Source organism: Rhinolophus ferrumequinum, chromosome 21, assembly GCF_004115265.2.
Source record: "Rhinolophus ferrumequinum isolate MPI-CBG mRhiFer1 chromosome 21, mRhiFer1_v1.p, whole genome shotgun sequence".
Lineage (NCBI taxonomy): Eukaryota > Metazoa > Chordata > Mammalia > Chiroptera > Rhinolophidae > Rhinolophus > Rhinolophus ferrumequinum.
The window spans coordinates 35,965,902-35,990,158 of record NC_046304.1 but is presented as its reverse complement, the minus strand read 5'-3'; the positions used below and the strand labels follow the sequence as shown (position 1 = coordinate 35,990,158).

Sequence of the window (24,257 nt, the reverse complement as noted above, 5' to 3'; positions counted from 1 at the left end):
GCTAGCACTCAGAGAGTCTGCAGCTGCAGAGGGTAGATGTAGAGGGGGAGGGAACCAAGCCCCCACAAACACAAACCCTCACGTCTGCCCTTGTCCTACTTCTGCCACTGGCAAACAAATCTCTATTCCTGGACACAGTAACCTGAGCAGAGCTCCAATGGTGAGCTCATCCTTGGGAAGACAGAGATTGCATGAATGGTTGTGTGCGTGGGCAGGAGGGGGGGACACAGGGTTCAGTCCCTCCTCCAGGGCTAGCATAAAAGCAGGACCCTCTTGAGTACCACCCACCCACCCATCTCATCACCCACAGCAGATGAGGAAGAGGGAGACAGACCCAAAAATTTCTCCACCCACACTTAAGAAAGGATTCTGTCAATTTCCAACTTACTTCCCTTTCATTGGACAGGCCAAGAGATGAAGCTAGACCTTTTGATCAGGGCCGGAGAGGGCAGGAGGTGAGGGAAGGGGACTTGGGGAAATGGCAGGTAAACAACAAGCATTAGAAGAGGTGCCTTCGGGCCAAGGGGACAGAGCACATCTTGGAGGGTAAGAACGCACTCCCCCCCCCAATTTCCCTACCCACTGATCTAACTCCCATTTATGGTAGGATCTATAGGATGGGGCTGTGTCTTGGAGAAGTTTAGGGGTCTTTAGGCTGAGGCTCCTTCTCTGCTGCAGTCCAGACAGCAAGACTGGAAAGTGACACAGTTGACCTGCTTTACATCCACAAAAAAATTGCCAGGCCTGGCCTTTGACACATGCTGTTAAGTTGTCCCTTCTCTCCTTGAGGAAACCCCTACCTTATAGGCCAGGGGTGTGTATATTTGGAGAGAGTATCTCAAGAGCAGAGAGAGAACCAGGTAATGGGACAGAGGGTTCCCATTCTTCCTCCACTTTGTTATCAAGTCCTAACTTCCATCTCATTCTCAGCTATTCTGCAGATCCAACCTATTTCTATTCCCCCAAGTCCCATCCAGACTCTAACATGATCTCCTGAGCCTTCCCTCAACCTTGTCATGCCCCCACTCCGAATTTTTCAGTGTAAAACTGCCCCCTCCACTTCAGCACCCTCCAAGCCCCTCCCCATCTTGTCAAGGCTTCCAGGCTCCGCCCAGTTCGTCCTCCTGGCCGCGGCGGCAGCCAATAGCTGAGGAGCTGATTTGCATAGCGACGGCTGAGCGAAGGGGGAGGGACCAGGCGACCTCCTAAATCAAAGTTGGGAGGCGAGGACTGGGCGGAGGGGGCTGCCGGGTGCGGGGCTGGGACCCGCGGGGGAGGGAGGGGAATGGGGGGCGGGCGCAGCGGACGGCGGTGCCCGCCGGACACGGACAGCTCCGTCGCTCCCTTCCTCGGCTCATCCCCGCATCCCCACTTCCCTCCTGCCCTGGCTCAGAGCAGCATCCTCTGCAGACCCTCGGTACTCACTCCTGGGGTCGTCCCACTCCCGCTGCTCCGTGTAATTTCCTTCCCTCACCTGCCAACCCGGGAACTTTCTCCGCTCGCGCCCGGGAGAGAGGGGTTGCTTTGCTTGGGCGGGGTTTCTCCTGGGGTTCATTGGGGGCAGTCTTCGGAGAAGGGCTTCAGGGTCCCAGAGAGACGCCCGCCACCCGCATCCCACCCCCAGCGGGCCTGCCGTCGGGTCTCGGTACCCTCTCATCCCCTTTCCCCCAACCATGACCGAAATGAGCGAGAAGGAGAATGAACCAGATGACGCGGCCACCCACACACCCCCGGGGACCGTCTCTGCCCTCCAGGAAACCAAGGTAACTCGGGAGGCGCGAGGCCTGGACCCCTGTCCGGTGCGCCCCCGGCCCGGGCGCCCTCCAACGCAGTTTCCACTGTGGGTTCGGGTGCCCTGGGGTCACAGTAGCGGGCCGGTGTGATCCTTAAGGCTCCGATGGGTTCGCGACGAGGGGCCACTAGGATCCCCCATCACACAAGCACAACACGCCCTTACGCGCGTGATGAGCCGATTCGCTACCGCGACCCTCCAGGGAGGTTGTAACTCGGCTTTGTTGGAGGGAATCGGCGCAGCAAAGGCGGAAGGAGTGTGTAGCCGTGTGTAGCGGGTGTGGGCCGGTGTACGCGCCGGTGTGCGTGCGAGGCGCTCCCCTCCTGTGTCCGCCAGGTCTCTGGATGTAGCTCAGCCTCTCTCTCTCTCTCTCTCTCTTTCTCTCTCTCTCTCTCTCTCTCTCTCTCTCTCTCTCTCTCTCTCTCTCTCTCTCTCTCTTCTCTCTCTCTCTCTCTCTCTCTCTCTCTCTCTCTCTCTCTCTCTCTCTCTCTCCTCCTCTCTCTCTTCTGTGTCTGTCTCTCTCTGCAAATGTCTCTACAACCTGTTTGTCTCTGTCTTGGTATCTCCCTGTGTATTTCCCGGGTTCTGTCGGCGTCTCTATGTGTTTATCTCCGAGTCTCTCTGGACGTCTCTCTCTGACCCGCTGCAGTCCTGCATTCCCCCCTCCCAACCGGGTTAGGCTCGGGGACGTGAGGCCGCGGCCCGGGGGTGCGCAGCTTTCGAGTCCACGCTAAGGGCTGCGGCAGCGCGGGCCATCGCGGGCGGGGACCGGAGGACTGTTGTTGCGGCTCCAGAGCAGAAAGACAAGCATCCCCCACTCCCCACCCCGGAAGCGGGACGGGGGTGGGGTGGAGTTGGGCGGGTAAAAGCAAAAAGAGAAATCGTAATTAATGAATGTCATAATTAACCCTAATTATGTATGGATGTTACTCCTGCGGGAGTCACAACGAATAAATTATTCCCCACTGAAGTCAGGCGGAGAGCCCAGACTCCTGGCACTGAAAAGGGGGAGGGGAAGAGCGCTGCTTGCATTCAACGCCCCACCCACCCACCCACCCAATCTGTCCGCTCCCTCCTCCAGTTCTAGGTGTTCCCGACTGCCCGGCAAGAAGTTCTGCAGAAGCAACCTGAACGGGTCTGGGGATGGGGAAAGAAGCGACTGTGTTTAGGCTTCAGGAAGGGAGACTCCAGGCTCCAGGCTCCCCCTCCCTAGACTTCAGGCCAAGACCTACTTCCCTCTCCGTTCCACCTGGTGTTTTGTTCCCACTCTGCTTCTGCTATCCATGTGAGGACGGGGCAATTAGGACCAGAAATGGATAGTGATACTTTGGCTCTCCCTGGTATCACTAGCTCATCTATAGCTCTCTCCAGTGCCCATCTTCCTTCTCATTCTGTCTTGATCACCCCCCCAGGATATGAGGTTAATTCAAGGTCAAAGTCATCAAGGGAGTGACCAGGGGGAGATGAATAGGGCCAGGGTGGAGTCTGGCTGAGGCATCCCAGGAAGCTCCCCATCCCTAAGCCAGAGAGACTCAGTGGGTCTCCATGTCCAAATCTTCAGATAAACACTTGACCTTCTCCTGCCCCCTTCTAAGAAGGAGACTCTGGGCTCTCAGAACACAGAATTAACTTCCCCTCGGAGAGTTAAGTGTCTGTTGGGAAAGGAATGAGGAGCTGGGGTGGAAGGATATTGCTTGGAATATCTGTGACAGCTTCTATCAGGCAGAGGATCCCAGGAGCTGAGCCCTATCCTGAGTTCCAAGGCCCCTGACCTTCTCAATTGCCTTCTAATCACCCTGTACACACGTACATAATCCCCATGCTTGCTTCCCAGGGGCTTGGGGGCCTCCCAGGCCCTGCCATGCTTCCCACACCAAGGCCTGTCAGCCATGCCTCTTCCTTAAGAGCTCTCCACAAGTAGGCAGGAGTGAAAGCAGGTGGGAGCCTGGGCAGTGCTGCCTGCTGCCTCAGCAATCAGCAGGCTGCAAGCTCAGCTTTGTTGGGAGGGGGAGGTCTGGACCTGGCAGGTCTGTACCACCCTCCTTCCAGCCCAAGGACCCTCCAATGCCATCAGCTCTGGGTCTGACCATAGAGATCCCAGGAGCAGGGGAGGAGGGGCAGTGCACCTCTGACCTGGACCGTCTGTGCCAGACCAGTTGGAGCCCTGTACCTTTGCCCCCTTCCCCTATACTTCCCCTTTGTGAAGAACTCAGTAAAAACCACACGGGCTGGGCTGGGGATCAGGAGGGCAGAGAGAGAATAATTCAGGGACCTTGCCAGCCTCCTTTTACCCTCCCACCCCCAGTCTGTCTCAAAGAAACCTCTGTCTCCAGACTGTAGGAGTGGGAGAGATGGAAGGGAGAGGATTGCTTGCTGCCCATCCAACTCAACTTGAAGCAGGTACAACAGAGGAAGCTGGTGCCCATCAGGCAGTGAAGCCAGCATTCCAGGCTTATATATCAGTGTTTGGGGCCCACTAGGCATTTCTTGCCAGCTCAAGTCCAGCCTCCTGCTTGTCCTAAGGTTGGGTCTCCCCCCTGCACCCAAGCTACTCAGGGACCTTCATAGTATCGACATCACCGTTGTTGGGTCCCCATCCCACAGTACCACACAGGGCCTGCCATGCCCCCTTGGGTGTTATCCTTGGGAAGACCCTGCCATGCCAGCTCTGCCATCTGAATCAGCTTGTGCCAAGTCCACCACCACCCACCACCAGCTGCTTAGTGCCCTTTCAGGAGCTGGCAGGAAGTGAGGAGGTGCTGTGGGGAATCAAGGAAAGAAGGGACCATCTAGGGTGTGGGGAGGTGGGCAGGCCAGCCCTGCCTCTGGGAAGGGATTCAGAAGAATAGGCCTGGCGGTTCTGGTGGTTCAGGCTCTAAGCCAGAGAAGCTCTTGGTACATCCCTGAGTAGGATACAGGTGGGCCAGCTCACCAGGGTACATGGCAACTTCTGCCCAGGCCAGGGAACGGGTCCTGGGACAGTGGGGACGCCAGAAAGATAGCTGGTGGGGAGATGGGGAAAGGTCCTCTCTGGGAACTAGGAGTCCCAGGAGTGGGAATACCTGGCCAAGCTGAGCCAAAAGGAGGTTTGGGTAGCCAACCTAGATCTCTGTACAGCATCAAAACATTTGGCAGAGGTGCCCCCTTCCTTTCCTCCAGACACAGCCCTTGACATCTGCCAGCCACCACATCTGGGGCCAACAGCCCAGCTAGGACGTCACAAGCAGAGCAGGGGCTGCCATGTTGCTGGGGAACATTCTGTTCCAGAGGCCTCTGGAACCCTGCAGAGGTGGCTCTTGGCACTGAAGCCAGGGAGCCACCAGGAAAGGGCACAGGCTGAAGCATAGTCTTGAAATCTCATCCTATGAGGATTACTATGGAAATAATGGCCTTGGGAGAGGGAACATGATTGATGTCTTCAAGTGTTTGAAGAACTGATGTGTGTAACATGGAGTAGCCCTTTCTGGAGCCAAGGGAGGTTTGAACAAGGGCTGATAGGCAAAAATTACCAGGAGGCAGGTTTCAGCTCTATATAGGGAAGCACTTGCCAGCAATCGCAGCTGCCCAAAGATGGAATGGCTGTCCCAAAAGAGGGTGTGCCTCCCGTCACAGAGGTGGCCAACAGAGTCAGACACTATTCAGAGGGGACATGCAGTGATAGAGTGGAGACTGTTCTGCGTGGCCAGTCTTTCAAATCCCTTCTAATCCTAAATTTCATGATTGACGTGGTGGACAAGTCTATGGCGCAATTGAGGGGCAGAGATGAGGGCCAAGGTAAGGTCCAGAGCAGCAGGATGCGCCTGGTAACAGGCTCAATAGCAAAAGCCACTGGTCCAAGTCCTGGCTCTGCTATGTACCAGCTGAGGACTCGTGACGTGACTCGTTACGTGACTTAACCCCTACGAGCCTCCGTTCCTCATCTGAAAAGTGAGATGAGAATTGTCATCACCTCAGAGGGTAGTACCAGGATTCATGAGATGCTGCATATAAAGTGCTAGCTCACTTCCAGTCCTCTGACAATGACAGCCCCTCATCTCTATAAGTTTATGTTTTTGCTTTTTGGACCCAGAGCCTTGCATTGCTTAGAGAGCATGTAGACCTGCCTCCTTCCTCTTTATTTATTTATGTGTTTGTTTATTTATTTATTTTTATTGGGGAATATTGGGGAACAGTGTGTTTTTCCAGGACCCATCAGCTCCAAGTCAAGTGGTTGTTTTCAATCTAGTTGTGGAGGGCGCAGCTCACTGGCCCATGTGGGAATCAAACCGGCGACCTTGGTGTTATGAGTGCTGCGCTCTAACCAACTGAGCCACTGGCAGCACCCCCCCCACCCCGCCTCCTTCCTCATGGATGTGGGGAAACTGAGGCTCACAGAGAGAAAGTAAAGTGACGTGCCGTCAGACAGCAGGTTTAGTTTTGCTCGCACCCTCCAGAGACCTCATGCACTCTATGTCCATGGCCCCTGGGCAGAACAGTGGGTGATTCACCCACCTCTGGGCCTGTCTGAGCCCCCAGAGCCACATTCGGCCCATAGAACACATTTGTGTTCTAATTAATTGTCCCTCTAGCCCTCCACCTCTGCCCCAAAGCACAGGCCTCTGAGAGTGGGGCCCTGCTTCTCAGACGCACAAAGAAGCCCACAGTGCTGTCCAGGAAGCTGCATTTGGAAGGAGCTGGGCAACTCAGCGTGCCAGACACCCCAGGGCTCTGACTTCCCAGCTGGCACACTGGGGTGCCTTGTGCCCAAACATCTCCCTGTCTGCTCCCCCCCTCCATCTTGCTGCCTACTGGCCTCCCCTATAGCTGGAGCGGCCACCACTTCCATCCTCTTGGCACAGTTACCAGGCTGGCAGTCGTGACACATAGTCTGCTCGGTGTGCCAGCTGGAAACACTGGCCAAGTCTCCCTTCCTGAAGCCAGACTCTGGCCCCCCTTTTCTATCACTGATGGAGAGGAGTGGCCAAGGGTAAGAGGGCTCTCAACAGGAGGAGAGGGACGAGGATCTGGGTGGAGAGTTTTCCAGGCCTCACCCTGGGCAGATTCAAGAAGGATATGTTTGGATGAGCAGCGGAAATAATTCTGGCCTCACTGCAGAATCCAAAACGTGAGCTTCATTCAGGATTCCAGTCATTTGCTCATCATTTATTCAACAAATATTGACTGAGCACCTACTATATGTTGAGGCCCCGTGTGGGGATTTGAAGAAACTATCCCTGTCCTCAAGGGGCTCACAGTCTTCTGGGAGAGTGAGAAGTGAATGACAACATAAACGTGACTGGAGCTATAATGGAAGTCGGTACTGGGTGCAGAGGAGGGAGTTTTTTGCAGAGAATTCCACTAAATGGAATTCCTACAGAAGAGACAGCTTCCAGGAAGAGAAAGAGTCACTGGAAACCCTGAAGGATAAAGAGGGTATTAATTGGATAAGGCAGAGAAGAGGACAAATAAGTCAAAAGCTCAGAGGCATGAAATATGAATAAGTTCAAGTCCTCATGTCGGCTGCAGGCAGAAGGCATGGGGTAGAAAGGGAGGTTTGGCCAAGCCGCAGAGTCACGTGACTGGGGCAAAGGCATTGGCTGGGTCCTGAGGAGCCATGAAAAGTTTTTAGCAGGGTCAGGGATCACCTCCCTGGCAGCTGTATGGAGAGTAGGTGGGAATGAGCAAGGTGGTGGCAAGGGTGTGTGGTCTTGGACCGGACTGGGGGTGCTGGACCTGAACTAGGGTAGAGCTGTGCAGGTGATGCGGTGATTGTGGGGGATTGGGCTGGAAAGGTGTTTTGGAGGAAAAATCAGCTTTGAGGATGAGGAACCTGGATGAGCAGACCCTACTGTGACTCTGTTCAAGAACACAGGTGGAAAACTTGGGACCTGGTGTGTTTTGTTTAGCCCCCGAAGTAGTTTTTTAACTTGAGTAAATGGTACACCCCTACAATGAACGCCTGTGTAGCCATAAAAAAGAATGATGGAACTCTTTATGTACTGGTATGGAATGATTTGCAAGATTTGCTGTTAGTGAAAAAAACAAGGTGCAGGAAAAATAGTATACTACCATTTCGGCAAAGAAAGACGGAAATAAAAAACCTTTTGAGTTTATGTCTATCAAATTGCACATACAATTCTAGATTTCTTTTGAAAAATAGGAAAATCAGGTAACAGTGGGCTGGGCATACGGACTAGCCTCAGTTGGCTAGAGGAGACCAGTAGCTGCTCCCCGGCTGTCCGGTTTGCCTCAGCCCCCACGACTCCTAATTGTAATGCCTGTCCAGCCGGAACTCCTTTGCTCATGGGGCTTGCCTGCCATGGGGGTTATCTGGGATTGTGACCCACCTTCTGGAACTTGGCAGCCTCTCTCTTAGTACTTTATCTCACCTCTGGCCCTCAGCCTTCAGGCTGCTATTGACCAAAGAGATGTCCTGGAGGAGAGCCGGCCCCCTCTCAGGCTTCCACTCACAGCCCCTCTTCTTCTCTCAGCTCCAGAGGTTCAAGCGCTCACTTTCCCTCAAGACCATCCTCCGAAGTAAGAGTGTGGAGAACTTCTTCCTTCGCTCAGGCTCTGAGCTCAAGTGCCCCACTGAGGTGCTGCTGACACCCCCAACCCCGCTGCCCCCTCCCTCCCCACCCCTGGCATCCACAGATAGAGGCCTGCCCACCCCAGCACCCTCCCCCTGCCCAGTCCCGCGCCCCTTGGCATCACTCAAACCAGTGAGGCTGCACAGCTTCCAGGAACATGTCTTCAAGAGAGCCAGTCCCTGTGAGCTTTGCCACCAGCTCATTGTGGGTAGGTGCCTGAGGCGGGCAAGGGACAGGCCAGGGTGGGTGTGGGGAGGGGCCCGTGGACCTACCTGGGCTCTTGGTGTTCAGGGTCCCCAGTCCTAACTGTGCTCTCACCCTGGGTGGACAAATGAGTCTTGGGGGTGGGCGGTTGCGCAGTGTTGCTGTGTTTACTAACAAGTCAGGCTTCAGTGCCAGTTTACACCCTGACCGTCTGAGGGGCTAAGTGTTAGGCCCTGAGGCTGACACGAGGGCATGTAAACCCCTGCTCTCTTCCCACCCCCTTAGCTGCCTCCTTTGCTTCTTGTCCATGGATGTATTCTCTCTTGATCAACCCCTCTTGCCGAACCCAAATTCTTCCCAGGAAACTCCAAGCAGGGCTTGCGGTGTAAGACGTGCAAAGTCAGCGTCCACCTCTGGTGCTCTGAGGAGATCTCCCACCAGCAATGTCCAGTCAAGACGGTGAGTAGGGAACCATGCAGAGACGGCTGGCTGAGGGCTCCCAGGACTGGCATGTGGGGGAGTGAGTACCCTTAAGGCTGGTTCCTCATGTGAAGTGGTCCTGGGGCTTGGGGAAGGCCAAGTACTCAGCGGGCTGTGACATCCCCATGCCCTCTCTCTGGCCCCTCTTGCCACAGTCCTCCTCCTTCCGCCGCAACTTCAGCTCCCCCCTCCTGGTGCATGAGCCACCACCAGCCTGTGCCACAAGCAGAGACTCCCCACCCACTGGTGAGTGTTCCCCTCCCCCGTTGCCCCTGATCTCACTGTGGTACAATGAGGAACCCATACATTCCTTAGATGGGCACCTAGTCACACTGTCATTTCCAGTTCTTGGCACCGCTACCACTTCCCTTCTCTGGATGCTCCTGTCCTGAATGTAGGATTCATTCATTCATTCCTCCTTCAACAAACATTTTATTGAGCACCTACTAAGTGCCAGACACAGGGGCACAGCACCGAAGAAAGTGGAGTTCATGGTCTGTAAGGGAGCTAGACATGAAATGGATAATCACACCAATCATCAATTAATCGCCATTCAGATGAAGGCCTGAAAGGAGGATAGGGAATAAAGATATGAGAAAGCAGGCACTGTCCTCACCCAAAGAGACCAGGAAGGCATCCCGGAGACGTAAAGGATGGCAAGTTAGTCCACTGAGGATCTGGGGAAGGCAGAGGGTGACCTGAGGAAGGAAGGGCAGTTAAAGAAAGGACAACATGGCTGGGTTGAGAGTGCGAGGGTGTGAAGGGCCTTGGGGTCCATTTTAGAATTATTCTTTGGACTTTATTCTAAGGGCAATTTTTGTGTTTTTACAAGAGCGTTCTGGCAGCTGTGTGGATTGGAGGGGCAGGAGTGGATGCAGGGAGAACAGTTGGGAGGTCATGACAGTTTCCAAGGGACAGTTTGGTAGCTTAGCCTAGGCTGGTAGCAGTGGAGATAGAAGTTGGGAGATTCTGGAAACATTTGGGAGGTAGGACTAGGTGATGAAGTCATATGGGCAGTGAAGAGAGTGGGGAGTCAAGGATGCCCTGGGTTTCTGCATGGACTCCATGGGAGGGCATGGAGCTCTCCCTGCCATGAGGGAGACTTGGGCGGGACAGGGGAGGGGAGGCAGGGAGTTCAGCCTCGGGCATGCGTAGCTGGAGCTGGTGGGGCAGACAGAGCCTAGATACAGGGCTTCAGGGCAGAGTGAGGCTGGCAGCTGGGTGCCTGGCCTTAAGGGTGGATCCTCATCAGGGGCCAGCGGGAAGGTGGACCCCATCTACGAGACCCTTCGTTATGGCACCTCCTTGGCACTGATGAACCGCTCCAGCTTCAGCAGCACCTCTGAGTCCCCCACACGGAGCCTGGTATGGTGGAAACAAAGGGGAACCTCAGGGGCAGGGGTCTTCGAGGATGAAGGCCCAGGGGATGAACCCTCTCCTCTCTCTGTCCCCAGAGCGAGCGGGATGAGCTGACTGAGGATGGGGAAAGCAGCATCCGCAGTTCAGAGGATGGCCCTGGAGACAGTGGTGAGTGGGGGTAGGGACCAGGGGTGGGAAGGGAATGCAGTGCAGATGCTTCTTGCTGCCTCACATCCTGGCCCCACCCTGGTATCTCCAGTATTCACAGCCCTGGCCGAGAGTGAAGGGTCAGTACCAGAGAAGAGCCCTGGACAGCAGGTGAGGTGATGCTGGCACCAAGCCCTGGCAGGCCAGGTGGGAAGGGCATGTTACTTCTTGTCACTGATCCATAGGTGGGTGAGAGCAGGGTGAGGGGAGTATCACTGTTCCATCATTTATATTCAGTCTACAGGGATGGCAATGCCAAGGTGAGTGGGCGCAGGAGGCAGGGGTATTACCCCTCCCACCACTGACCCAATGCCTATTGCTCCCACTCCTGCTCCCTTCCAGGGTGGGCAGTTCCAGGGTACAGCAAGCAGCGGAGTATCCCCCCTTCTCCATCCCTGGACCAGTCCCTCCAGGGGTGTGTAAGCACAGCAGATAGGAGAGGCCCTATCCGTGGCCCAGGAGAACTGTGTCCCACCTGTTAGCCCCCAGGTAGCAAGGTCAGGACAGGTGGATGGTGGGTGGAGTGAGGAGGGTGTCGCCCTCCCATCACTGATCCAGAGCTCTTCCACAGCCCCCTAAACCTCCCTTGCGGAAGGACGTGGGACCCATGTATTCCTATGTTGCACTCTACAAGTTTCTGCCCCAGGAGAACAATGACCTGGCTTTGCAGTAAGTTCTTTGTGCCCAGCCCCACTGGGCAGCTGCCTGGCTCCCACTTTAGGTCTCTGTGTTCCCTTGGAACATGAGAAGTCCTTCGGGAACCTTCTTCTGGCATGGTTGAGGCTGCTGGGCCCAGAGGAGCGGAGCTGCCCAGAATCCAATAAGGGTTGGTGTTGATGGCATGGCTCCTGCCCACTGCCCTGGCTCTGTCCTGGAGAGTGTCTGCTGTAGCTGTGGTCCTCCTTTTGAGGGGGGCAAGAATCCTCCCCTAGATGAGGGGGGCCCAGGACTGTTGGGATGTGGGAGGGCAGGTCCCTTCTGCTCTGTTTGCTGCCCAGCTCTCTCCTCCCAGGCCTGGAGATCGCATCATGCTGGTGGATGACTCCAACGAGGACTGGTGGAAGGTGACTGGAAAAGGGGGGCAGCAGGGGTGCAGAGGGACCTGCTGGGCACCTCACCAGCCTCTGCTCTGCATGGCCACTGCCTCCCCTTCTCTCCAGGCCCCTAAGACCGCCCCTTCTTCAGTCACTGGCCCACGCCAAGCCTAGGACCAACCCTCAAGCCTTGCTCTCGCTGTCACTCCACCAAGCCCCGCCTCAGCCATGTCCCTCTTCCCACCTCGTACCCTTCCCAACCCAGAAGCCACCTGACTGGGGGCTCGAACACAGAGAGCCCAGGATCTGGCCTTGGCTCTGAGTGGGCATTGTGTCTAGAGAAAGCAGTGGGGGGTGGGGTGGCACTGGTGCTCATGCCAGCCTCATCCCCAGGGCAAGATTGGTGACCGGGTTGGCTTCTTCCCAGCCAATTTTGTGCAGCGGGTGAGGCCAGGTGAGAATGTTTGGCGCTGCTGCCAACCCTTCTCCGGGAACAAGGAACAGGGCTACATGAGCCTCAAGGAGAACCAGGTGAGTGCCTGGGCCTTGCAGCGGCTGGAGAGGGGCACGGGGGAGAGGCAGCAGGGCCGGCGAGTGTCCTGGAGGAGGATGCTCGCAGCGTGGCAGTGGGAGGGAAGGCAGGTTAGAAGTGAAGGGACTGCAGGGTGGGATTTGGGGCTGGTGGCCAGCACAGGCATGGGGCTGAACGACATTAGAGACAGCCTGGGGAGAGGAGGAGCACTGGATTAGGAGTCTAAAGGCTTGAGTTTGAACGCTGGCTCGGCCTTTGGCTAGTCGTGTAAGCTTGGCAAGTCCTTTTCCCTCTGTTACTTGCTCTGTGAAATGGGAATGGGACCACAATAAATCAGCTATTCTCAAAGGTCAGCCCCGAAGTGCTGCTCGGTGTCTGCTGATGTCCTGGTCTGGCTGCTGTGCTCTGGCCCCTCATGGGATCTGCTCCCAGCACCCCAGCTGAGGTCTTGAACTACATCTGATGCTGGTGGCATCATTCCCTGGAGTGGGCCCCCGGGGAACCACTGGCAGGACTCAGGGCCAGGGCTGCAGGTAGCGCCAGGCCTCAGTTCCATGTCTCTCTGTCTCAGATCTGTGTGGGCGTGGGCAGGAGCAAGGATGCTGACGGCTTCATCCGCGTCAGCAGCGGCAAGAAGCGGGGCCTGGTGCCAGCCGACGCCCTGACCGAGATCTGAGAGGAGCCAAGAGAACCCAGATGCCACCCCTGCACATGCCTGGCCCTTGCTTCTCGCCCTGGGTCGGGGAGCAGGCATCTGCCCACACTTTTTCTCCCTCTGCCTCTCTCCTAGGGGCCACTCACCGTGGCTTGGGAGCCTTCTGGTCTGAGGAAGGTGTTATTTCTTGGGTCCTGAGGAGGTGCTCTGGGACTTGGGGGTGGAGGAGAAAGTGAGAGGGAATGGGGAAGCTCATTAGGTCTACCCTGTACCCAGGCACCCCCAGAGCAGTTGCTGTGCTGAGTCTAGCCCTGGGGGGCATTCCTGGGGAACTTCTTTGCGGCTTCTTCCAGAGCCTCCCAGTGCCCACACCGGCTTTGCATGACTGACACCTGCCTTTCCCCTCAGAGCCTCTGCTTGGGTCTGTGTGTGTGACCATGCGGCTGTCCCTTTGGAAGTGGGGCCTTGGGAAGGTTCCTTCCCTGACCCTCAGCTATCTGTCCTGGGTTGGGAGGAGACTCAGCTATGGCACGGTCCCGAGTCCACCTCCTGGTCTCACTGCCTCTGTCACTCCATTAATTCTCAGGAAAGTTCTGCAGGAATCTCTCCCATTACTTGAAATCTGGGCAGGCAGAGGAGGGGAGGGCTGAGGTCCGTGGAGTGTGGCAAATCAGAGACTGTCCCTTCTAGTAGAACAGTCACCATAGAGCAGCTTCACCCTACCCTTGTCCACTGGAAAAGGACATCCAAGAACAACCGGAACACAGAAACCCAACTGAGAACAAAAAACTGACCCATGCTTGGTCCAAACAGCCCCCATTTCACTGTCAGGACTCTAAAAGCCCCCAGCAGCAGGACCAACCAGCTCCGGGATCCTCAACAGGCTAGCCCCAGGAGCCCGGCCCTCAGACTGACCTCTAAATGGCCCTTCCTCACCCCGCTCTCTGGGCGCTGCGGGCAACAGGATTGCTGGGTTGCGGTTGCCGGGGTCCCTTTTCTGGCTGTATGTGCATCCTTGTCCTGGACAAAGCACCCTGGGAGGAAGAGGGAGTGAAAGATGAGGAAGGTGGATCATTCTGTTTGGACACCAGGAAAGGAAGGGAGCAGGTGCCCTGGGGATAGGGTGGGCACACGCAAAGAGGAGCCCTTCCTTGCAGGTTGTTTTATTCTGGTGCCAACCTCCCTCTCCACCCCCAGCTCAGAGCCTCCTCTTGTGCCCTTGATCGTGCCAGCTGATGCCAACCCCCATCCTGGGCACAGTCACGCCCTCCCATGCAGTGCGAGGGACACATCCTCCTACCCACTGGCCCCTGCCCCACTTCTCCCCTGCAAAGGGGGGTTCAAGCCACACTGCCCTGTTTGCTGCCATGAGGCCCCCTCAGCAATATCCCAGGGGCGGGCCCTATGCCCACTGTACATGAGGCTGCATGATGGGTCTGCTGGGGCATTGCTGAGCCCCCAGACTCCTAATTAAATGTTTCTTGTCCCAAGGTGTCTGCTCCGTGTATCTGCCTGGGATAGAGGAAGGAAAGGGGCAAATAATGGGGGTGGAGGATGAGGGGACTGAGGGGACAAACATGAAGGTGGAAGAATTTGTTTGTCTCTGAGGAGAGGGGTGTTGGGGCTGACATTGCAGGGGTCCCCACGCCTCTTCACTCCCTCCCACTGAGCAGCCTGGGGAGGTGTTTGAGAGAAGGGGCTGGGGAGAGAGGGTCGCGGGACGCTGGAGGCAGAGACGGTGGGCCTACGATCATTTTCAGGTTCCTAGCGCACCTGAGGCGCGCAGGGAGCGGGCACACACCTCCGTGCGTCAGAACGGTTCCTGCCCCCCCAGCAGTGCCCTCCCAGGCCCACCGTGCCGAGGGCCTGGGGGACTCAATACCCACCCGAGATCAGCCTCGTTCCCGCAGCTCCCCCAAGCCCGAGGCAGCAACGCTGGCGGCGAGGACGGGAGCGGGCAGTGGGTCCCTGAGATGACTCAATCACTCCCATCGGGAGCCTGGCACGAAGCAGGCGGGCGGCGGCTCCCCTCCCGCAGCGGTGCCCGCCGCCCACCTGCTCCAGTAGAGCTGCCTCCTTCCCCTCCGCCCGCCGCGCCACGTCAGCGTCACTGCGAGCACGTCCTGTGCTATTTATAGGCAGAGGGGAGCCGGGAGAGAGCGAGAGGCGGGCTGCGGGGGTGCCAGGGCAACGCGGTGCTGCGATAATGCAGGGGGTGGGGACCTGTCCCTCCCTCGATAGGCACTCACCGCTTCTGCTTTCCAGCCCCCCCACCACCAAAGCAAGGTAAGCTAGGTGGGACCAGACGCTGAGAGAAGACCCTAGAGCTGGTGGGGGAGAAGGAGGAGGATGACCCTCCCACCCCCTCTTCCTAGGACTCTGGTGGTAGAAGTGAAAAAAGGGGTCACAAACCTAGTTCAAAGACTTAAAAAAAGGTAAACTCATATAAATAGGCACCTACTGCGCCCCAGGAACCAAGCCAGGAACTTAATTTATTTAATCCTCCCAATGATCCAGTGAGGAAAGTGGTAGTGTCCCTTTTCACAGATGAAGAAACTGAGGCCCAGAGATATTAGGTGGCTTACCCAAGGTCAAACTGAGACCTAGATGGATTAGTAACTTACCCAAGGGCACCCAGCAAAATAATTGTCAAGCCAGTCTCAGAAATCATCTCTTGCCTCCCAGTTCTGCTCTTCCCCCACTGGACTCTGGGTCCCTCAGTGCCTTAAACCAACAAGATGGAAACAGAGACAGCCTGAGATGCTGAATCAGGGGCTCCAGGGATCAAGACCCCACCCCCATCAAGCCTTTCAGCTAAGCCTTCTGCACACCCCACTTGGGTCTGCCACCAGCCGGCAGCTGGCCTGGACCCCTCCACCCCCTCCCTAGCCCATTTGCTGCACTGCTGAGCACAGCAGCTTTTTCGGGTGGCTGAACCACTGACAGCATGCTCACAGCCTGGGGGCTGGGAACAGCTGGTGCCCCCACCGTAGCCTCTGCTCTCCTCTGTGCTTACTCTGGGGGTGGCTGAACCAGCAATACCATTGGCCTGGGGCAGAGGATGCCCAGGAACCTGCTGGTGGTGCCAACCCAGCATTTGGCCCTGTTGTCTGACCCACACGTATCCTTCCATCCTCCACCTCAGCCTGAGATTAACTGTGTGGGGATGAAGGTTATCTAGGTTTAGGGGTGCAAGAAGAGGGGAAGTTTGGGAGCCAGAGACAGGAGGCCTAAGGGCAGAGATGGATACCAGAGGTGGAGGAGGGGGGACACAGAGTAAGCCCCTCTGTGCAATTTCATCCATCCTGCTAGCGCCAGCTACTCCCTGTGGCCCCTTCAACCTTCTTCACCCGCCTCCTCCCCACCTCACTCCCCCCTCGCCCCCGTACCCTCCCTTCCAGAGGCCCACACCCGCTGCAATGCTTGGGATAGGCTGGGAGCACCTGCTGAGGAGTACTGGCAGGCAGCATTGTACTTCCAGTCTCAGCCCTCCCTGTACTTGCAGGATGCCCCCCGCCAGGAGAGTGAGTTCCCGGGGAAGCCAGGGACTCTGTAAACTGCTCCAGCTTATGGCCCTGCAGCACCCACTGTGTGCAGTAGCTCTGCCCACTATGAGTCAACCCTTCCATGTCTGGAGGAGTCAAAAGCAGGTGCTAGTGTTCCTGCAATGCAGAGATTCTGGGGAGTCGTTGGCCCCTCCGGGCCTGTTTCCTCCTCCAGGACTTGCTCAGGGAGTCTTTACCTGGGGGCCACGAACCCCTTTAAAAGGTATGCAAAATTACGTAATGGGACCAGTTGTATGCTCTTGAGAGAATGGATATCTTTTCATCAGAATTTCATAAGGTTCCAGGACATGGAAGAGACCTAGCAATTACTTTAGGGGATCTGCTTGCTGAGGGTCCTTCCCAGGCACTGCTCTGAGAAGGTGTTGGAAGCCCATGGTGGAAAGAGGTAACCTCCAGGCCTGGAGTGAGCTTCAGAAAGAAGTGACTAAACCCTAAGCTTCCCAAGAGATAGGCTCTTACAACCCATAATTCTTCCCTTCCCTTCCCTTCCACCCCACCCCACCCCACCCCACCCACAACAACAAAACCCAAAAAGTGAGGCAGTTTCCTACACTTGCAGCAACCTGTGAGAGAACAGCGCCATCTTCTGGTCCAGAGTGGAAACCTGTGCTGCAGGCTCGGGAGTCCCACGCTGGTCCCATGGTTTTACCTCATTTTTCTTCCTCTCTTGGCTCTACTGCCTGGAGGGTGTGGAGGTAGAGCGGTCTTCAATGCCCTTCCTTCGCCGGTCCAGGCCTGGGAAAGAGGTGTCCCATGCTTCAAGCTGGGAACTTGGCCAAGGCCCTTTTCCCTCTTCTAGGCCACAGCTTCCCCACTTGGGATGGGCAAAGGATTCGAGCAAGAGCTAAAGGATTAAATGCACACAGGCTGCTACAGCGGCAACAGGGAGCCAGCCCACAGATCAGTGACCTCTTGTCCCAGGCTCTGATGCACATGTGTGGTGAAGGTCCTCTAGAGATTCTTGAGTCTGGGTTTCCTTGCCTTGGGCCGCCCACCTGCCCCTCTGTCCAGACTAGACGAGGACAAATGAGGCAGAGCTGGAGAGGGGTCTGCTACTGCCAAGACTTTAGCCCTGCCTTTCCCACACAAATGCAGACGGGACATCTGCCCACTATGTCCCCTGAAGGCCCCCAATTGGTCTTTGCATTGCTTCCCCCAAAACAAGAATTCCCAAGAAGGGAGGAGGGCAGGGAGATAACGCGTATGGGCACACCAGTCCTAGCTGTGCCCAATATAGTGGCTCCTTCTAGCCAACTTTCCCCCCAACCCAGACCTCTCACCTGAGTTGACACTCCTGTATTTAAATGGAGGACTGACCCCTTCTACTCGGACACCTCGCCTTCAAACTGCCACCCACTCAATTTATCCGAAACTCAACTCTTCTAGCCACTTTCCCACCTCAATTGGTTGCTTCTCATCACTATCCTCCAAAGCTCGAGGCCTGGGGACCAAGCCAGACTTCCTCAGCCCCCTCAATGTCTCAAGTCCATTTTGCTTCCTAAATATCTTGAATCCATTTTTCACCCCAACAATGCAACATTAGTTCAAATTGTGTGAATTCAACACATCCCTTCACCTGTTTTCCTTCTGCAGAATGGACATGGTTAATAACCCTACTTTACAATGTTGTGAAGACTAGAATCAATGCCAATGTACTAAGCTCACAGAGCAGGTAAATTTATTGTAAAATGTATTGGCAGTTATTACAAGTGGCAAAACAAAACATACTTCCTATTTGCAAAAGGGGATATGAATTCCTTAAGCAACTCACAATGGCGTTTTCGTATATTATATTCATGTATTTCAATTTGAGAAAAGCCTTTCCTTTGTACCCTATGCGATAGATATGAACCTTAAAACCTGGTAGGACAGGAAAGCAAGTTTAGAAATTGGGATGCTCTAAATGACAGCTTCAGTTGTACCTCAGTAGTTTAGAGCGCTTAGGTAGTAGTTAGCGACTGAAGTCCAGGTGTCAGCTTCTTGACTGGTGGTAGTTGAAATCCCTACTGTCCTGGAGTTGTAGGGAGATAGATACCAGCCCTGGACCTCAGCACCCAGCTGAGAAGTGTAAATACTGTTTTGTTGTTTTTAAAACGTGACAACTGATATCACAACTACTGGTTCCCAAACAACACTTGAGACCCCTTTAAGGTGACACGCTTTACTGTCAAAGGCAGTTCTGAAGCAGTATGTTAGAGGCTTGGGTAGAAGCCATTCCCTCCTCCTTTCAATGTAACGCCCACGCCCCACTAAAACAAGATAAAGAAACCATCTCTTCCATGGACCAAGGGGTCATGAGCCTGACCAGAGGCCAGGAGCCAAGAATGAAATGAAACAGGCACCCTGGAAAGGGCCTGCATCTGTCCTCGGTGTGGTCAGTCCTGGCCCTCTACACAGCAAAGACCCACCCAACAGTCAGAAACTTTGGAAGCAACAGAGAGGTTGGCAGATGAAAGCTATTTTATTGAATGACTGATCCATATACTGGACAATGGTTAGAAAAGCTGAGTTTAAGTACAGGCCACTATGTACAGGTAAAAGAGATGGCGCTTTATTTCTTGGTCTCTTCTTCCTTGGACAGAGTCTTGATGATTTCCTCCTTCTTGGCCTGGAGTCGCTCTTCACGGCGCTTGCGTGCTTCCTTGGTCTTAGACCTACGGGCCTCAGCCTGGTCACTGAGTAATGGAAGAGAAAAGATGGATCAGCTTGAGAATAGATGAGCTGCTGGGAGATGGAAGCACCTGCCCAGTCCTCTCCCTCTGAGCCTAGTCAGCTTGAGGAGTGAGTTCCAGGGGCCACCAAGAGCTCCTGCTTCAACTAATCTACAGTCCCTACCCCGACAATGATGGTAGACGGTGTGGGGGTGTATACAGGACAGAAGAGCATATACCTCTAACGCAGACTGCATGCAGGTCAAGATTAGGTATTAGCATATTTTAAATGTCTCAGAAAAACCCTTCCTTTTAAAGGTCAAAGAGCCTGCCCCATGACAGAGGCCAATTCCATAAGAAACTTACGCAAGAAGCTTCTTGCGAGCCTTGTCTGCCTTCAGCTTGTGGATGTGTTCCATGAGAATCCGCTTGTTTTTGAACACGTTACCCTTCACTTTCAGGTACAGGCTGTGATACCTGCAGGGTATAAGAAGCAGAGGTTCTGGTCAGCAATGGGATTAGAGGTTGGCCCTTCCACAAGGTCCCTAAATGTGTGGGTTTCCTTTCCTCTCTTCCATTGCTGTAGTAACTACTTTCCCCCAAACCAAGACTTCCTGTGCAATTTCTAGACAGAAGAGCTCATCTGGCAGATAAATTCATACACTGTGTATGAGGAAAAAGAAAGTAGTACAGATGGAAGACCTTTCTTAAAAAGGCTTCCTTAACACATACGGCTCCCTTGCCAAGGCCAATGAGACGGCTTGTGTCTATGCAAAGAACAAGCCATCAACGCAGCAAACAGGTCTTGGTGGGCTCAAGAGGAGGGAGTGCTTACATGTGGCGGTCAATCTTCTTAGATTCACGGTATCTTCTGAGCAGTCGGCGAAGAATTCTCATCCTTCTCATCCAGGTTACCTTCTCAGGCATTCGAGCATTGGCAGTACCCTTTCGCTTACCTGAGGGGAAGAGGAGTTAGGTCTACTATAGTGCATCCAGGTCACAAGTCAGTTTTTTACAGGTGATGATCCCAAATATTAAATTTCTTTCATTTACTCAAAGTTTAAGGAAGCACAAACAAGGCAATTCTTCTCCATTCACCTTGCACTGAATGTGGATATGAGAAGGCACGCGCCAAGGCAGTACGGTAAGCTGGAAGGGGCTTTAAAGGTGGTGAGACCATCATCTCCCTAAATCATCCTGACCTTAGAACGTGCTTTTAGGATTTATTGGATAACATTTTCAAGTACGTAGCAGAATCCTTGGCATAATGTAGGTGCTCAATAAATGTGACCTCTACCAATGCTTTCAACTTCAACACTAGTGCCAACTTTCTGATTTGCACATGGAGAGAAAACCCATCCAATTCAGAGTAAGAAAAGGGTTCAAGATGAAACAGAATGGGAGAAAAGTATTCTGAATGTATCTCAGTCTAGACTTAACCATCTATTATTTCTTAAGTCTTAGAGAAAGGGCAAGAATGCACTCACCTATGCCCATATGCCTGCCCTTCCTACGGGCCAAAGTGTTTTTTCGGCATCGAGCTCGGGAATGGACAGTCACAGGCTTCCGGATGATCAGCCCATCTTTGATCAGCTTCCGAATCTGCTGGCCTGGAAAAACACAATGCACCTGGTCAGTCAGTTGGGGCCTGGGGCCTAGCCCCAAGAACACCAGTCACAACCCAGAATCCAACTAGGACAGGCCAAAGGCGTGGCTCACAACCCTCGCGCGGTGATCTCAAAAATGGTGGCAATTCCGAACTGTTTTATTTCTCATTCAATTTTTTTCCCTACCCTTTAGATGTTTTATAGTATACTCTCTCTCTCTCTCTCTCTATATATATATATATATGTATTTGGGGATGTGCAATCAAAATTGTGTCCAGATACAGCCTAATCCTTTAGATCCTATCTGTCGCACCTATGAGCCACTGGTCTAAAACAAGATTAGGATTTTTTTGAGCACCTATCACAATGCCACAAACCCAAATAGGTTATGATTTCCCCTGATATTTACAAAGAGTCTTTGCTTAACCAAACTTTCGCCAGGCTCTTGAACCTTCTCCTAGGCCTATCTGTCTGTGCACTTCCATGTAAATTCTAGTTTTAGTTAAGAACCCTGCACAATCTCTCTCCCCCACTGGAAAATCCCATTGCAATGGTCCTGAATAAAGTCCGCCGCACCATCTTTACCTAATGTCATTGACTACTTTCTTCCTGTGGCAGTAGTACATGAAAGTAACGTGGGGATGTCGATGTTACCTACAGGACCGACATCTGTTTGTTTAACTGCCTTGAATATGCCAACAGGCTCTACTGAAGGCTAAGGCCAGGTCTTCCCGCATCATTTTCTTGGCCACCTCTACTCCCCAGTCCCCGTCTCTTCTTATCCTTCACATTGCTATAAAACAGAATCGCCACTCTAGCAATAATCATTACTATAACATTGGATGCTTCCATTAACTTCCATCCTGTCATTCTGGCAAATGGCAGAAGAAAACCTCTGGCATCTCCATTATTTGTGCGACTCCTCCATTTTATGAGACCTCCAAACTATGAGCTTTCCCTAGGTTTGTTAGAGTCAACACAATTGTGTTCTCTTTAATCTCATGAAGGCTGAGGAAGGGGTAGGGTGAAGAATGGATATAGACCCCAAGAACTCACGGGAGTTGGCGTTGGCGATTTCATTGGTTTCATTGGGGTCCAACCAGACCTTCTTTTTGCCACAGCGGAGGACACTGGAGGCAAGCCTCTTCTGAAGCCTGAGCATACTGTCACAAACAAAACACGATCAGAACCTGGAAGCCATTTCTCGGCAAGAATAAGCATCTAACATAACACACCGGAAAGTGGATGTGTATATGCACTTAGTGCTAAGGGCAAACACATTTCCCTCCATTAAGACTTTTGCCACTCATTGTACCACCCACCCCAGATTAATCTTTCTTATATCAAATATCAAGATCTTTCTCCTCTGGAAAATGAGGACAATGGAAAAAATTGGGGGTGGGGGCGTGCTATCCTCATTCTGGTGTTCAGCTCTAGAAACAAGTGTTTAGCATGAAGAACCCGAGGCCAGCAGACCTGGTTTGCTAGTCTAGTCCTTTGCTTCCTGGTCTCGTTTTCTTCGTCTTATCGTAATAATAAATTACGTTCGGCTAGCGTTAGAGTTTGCTTATGAGCAGTCTACAGGGGTGCTAGGGATAGCCTCACTCTGGGCAGATGGAGGCCTGGGGCCTATGTCACATGGAAGCAGACATCGGCTGAGATCCAGGTACGCCCTGCGACTAAGGGGCCACAGCCTAGTTCCCGCCGCTACCCTTCTGTCCACGTGGGTCGCCCCGACACAGGTGCGGCGCGGGACCGGTCCTTCCTGCGGCCTAGAGTTCTCAGGACGCTCCCCTCACCCCCATCCTCCAGAGGCCCGGGCCTAGTGTGCTCCCTTCTACCCCGAGCTCCGGGACCGGCCGCTTCAGGACTGCCTCCACCTCATCGCTCCCACCCGGGGCCACGGTACCGAAGCCACGGTACCGGGCCCTTCCGTCCCCCAGCAGCCCGGATCAACCCAAAGCAGGGAATCGCGGGCCCTCACCTCATGGCTGCGGCCGCAGCAGGGAAAGGAAAGAACTCCTTTTGGCCGGGCTCCTCCCATTATCTGTAGAGGGGAGAGCCCATCCCCGGCTCCGCTTTCGCCCGTATTCCCCTCTGGTCCTTTCATCTTCTGCCACCCTAAACTTACTTATATCCTGTGTAAAGACCCGGATAATAGAAGCCTGGTATCGGGAATCGTTTTTAAACTTAAAAACATAGAAAAATGTATCCTTTTGTTAAGGCAAAGTGGTACAGTCCGACTTCCTACTAGGCACGCGCAGCATGGATGCCTAATCATGTGGGTAGTGGAAGCCGGAAGTCAGCTGGCTTGCGCAGGCGGGCTGAGGGGCTTTTGCTGTAGTGGCCTACTCCCTGCAGGTGTCCTGGATTCTCTGGAAGGTTGTTTTATTAGCGGGAAAAAATTAGTGAATGAAGAAAGAGAATAATGAGGGCAGATATCAGACAAAAGCAACCTTTTATTAACGCTCTCAGTAGATTGGGAGCCCCCGGAGTGCAGAATACATCATCAAATACATTGCTTTGTTTTTGCACCACTTTGGTTCTTAATCTCTTAGTGCCTCAGTTTCCTCCTAATCCTAATATTTCCGTCATCCAGTTGTGAAAATCACATGAATTTATGTTTGCTACTTGTAAAGGAAGGCATTAAGACAACAAGCTCCTTGATGACGGGAACCAGTCTTTTAAAGGCTCAGTGTACTACAGCAGGCTTGGACCTTTGCACATAGTAAACACTTGAGAAATAGTATATTGGCTGAGTGGATGCATAGTTATGAAAGTTAAAAATTCGAACGACAGGACAACCCACAGTTCTTTCTCCCTGATCTGGAATACCCAATGCAAAAACCCAAGGAGAATATTCTGCGTTCTGGCTCTAAATCCTTGCTTGGTTGGCTCCAGCTAATCACCCCATCTCTATCATCTGAATATTCCTGGCTGCTAAATAGAGCTCAGAAGGTCAAAAAGAGAAAGGGGAGTGAAATTTATACCACTTACACAATTAGTGTCATCCTCATTTTACAGCTAAGTGAGGTAGTAGAAATAAAAAATCCAGGTCTTTCTGACTGCAAAACCCATACCTCCTCTGTCATGCCAGGTTCTCCAGTGCCCAAGGGGCAGATGGAAAACCTGCTCAGGGTTGGATCTGTTCTTGAACAATGCTAACAGGCGTTATCCGCACTTTCCCTTTAAAGTAATGTGATTAGACAAACGACTTGGGATGGCCATCCACTTGTTGTAGAGGGTGAAGAGGAGGATTCAGTGTATTCTAGTCCCTAGCAGAACACAGCAGGTAGGCCTCATATGTATTAGGGTCACTGAACCTGGGCAAATCTGCATTCTACTTCTCATCTCTCCTCTTTGTGGAGAAGGGGAAGGCGGAGAGTAGGGAGGTAACAGGTCGTTCCATCATGACCCACCCCTGCACAGCACCTTACAACATTGCCAAAGCCCCCAGCAACCCATCATTTAATTTCATTCTCCCTCATCCTCCCAATAATCCCAGGTGACAAAGACCCATTTTACAAACAAGGTGTAGTGATTTGTCCAGGTCCACACCACCATAAAGAGCCTGAGCCAAATTGGCACCAGGGTCTCTTAC

General features: G+C 53.6%; 2 protein-coding genes across 2 annotated transcripts; one reads left to right on the top strand and one right to left on the bottom strand.

The window, feature by feature from the left end:
- The first annotated feature begins 1,228 nt into the window (after positions 1-1,228).
- Positions 1,229-14,316, top strand: STAC2 (SH3 and cysteine rich domain 2). Its single transcript, XM_033091484.1, has 12 exons — positions 1,229-1,417; positions 1,625-1,763; positions 8,263-8,569; positions 8,927-9,024; positions 9,201-9,291; positions 10,298-10,410; positions 10,500-10,572; positions 10,664-10,722; positions 11,183-11,280; positions 11,624-11,675; positions 12,039-12,176; positions 12,749-14,316. The coding sequence occupies exons 2-12, from the start codon at positions 1,674-1,676 to the stop codon at positions 12,851-12,853; spliced, it is 1,224 nt and encodes a 407-aa protein (XP_032947375.1). The 5' UTR covers positions 1,229-1,417; positions 1,625-1,673; the 3' UTR covers positions 12,854-14,316.
- A 4,520-nt stretch (positions 14,317-18,836) lies between these two features.
- Positions 18,837-22,701, bottom strand: RPL19 (ribosomal protein L19). The gene is made up of 6 exons (XM_033089768.1): positions 22,641-22,701; positions 21,713-21,819; positions 20,537-20,659; positions 19,885-20,005; positions 19,416-19,526; positions 18,837-19,073 (listed from the first exon to the last, which is right to left on the bottom strand). The coding sequence occupies exons 1-6, from the start codon at positions 22,643-22,645 to the stop codon at positions 18,950-18,952; spliced, it is 591 nt and encodes a 196-aa protein (XP_032945659.1). The 5' UTR covers positions 22,646-22,701; the 3' UTR covers positions 18,837-18,949.
- Positions 22,702-24,257: the final 1,556 nt, after the last annotated feature.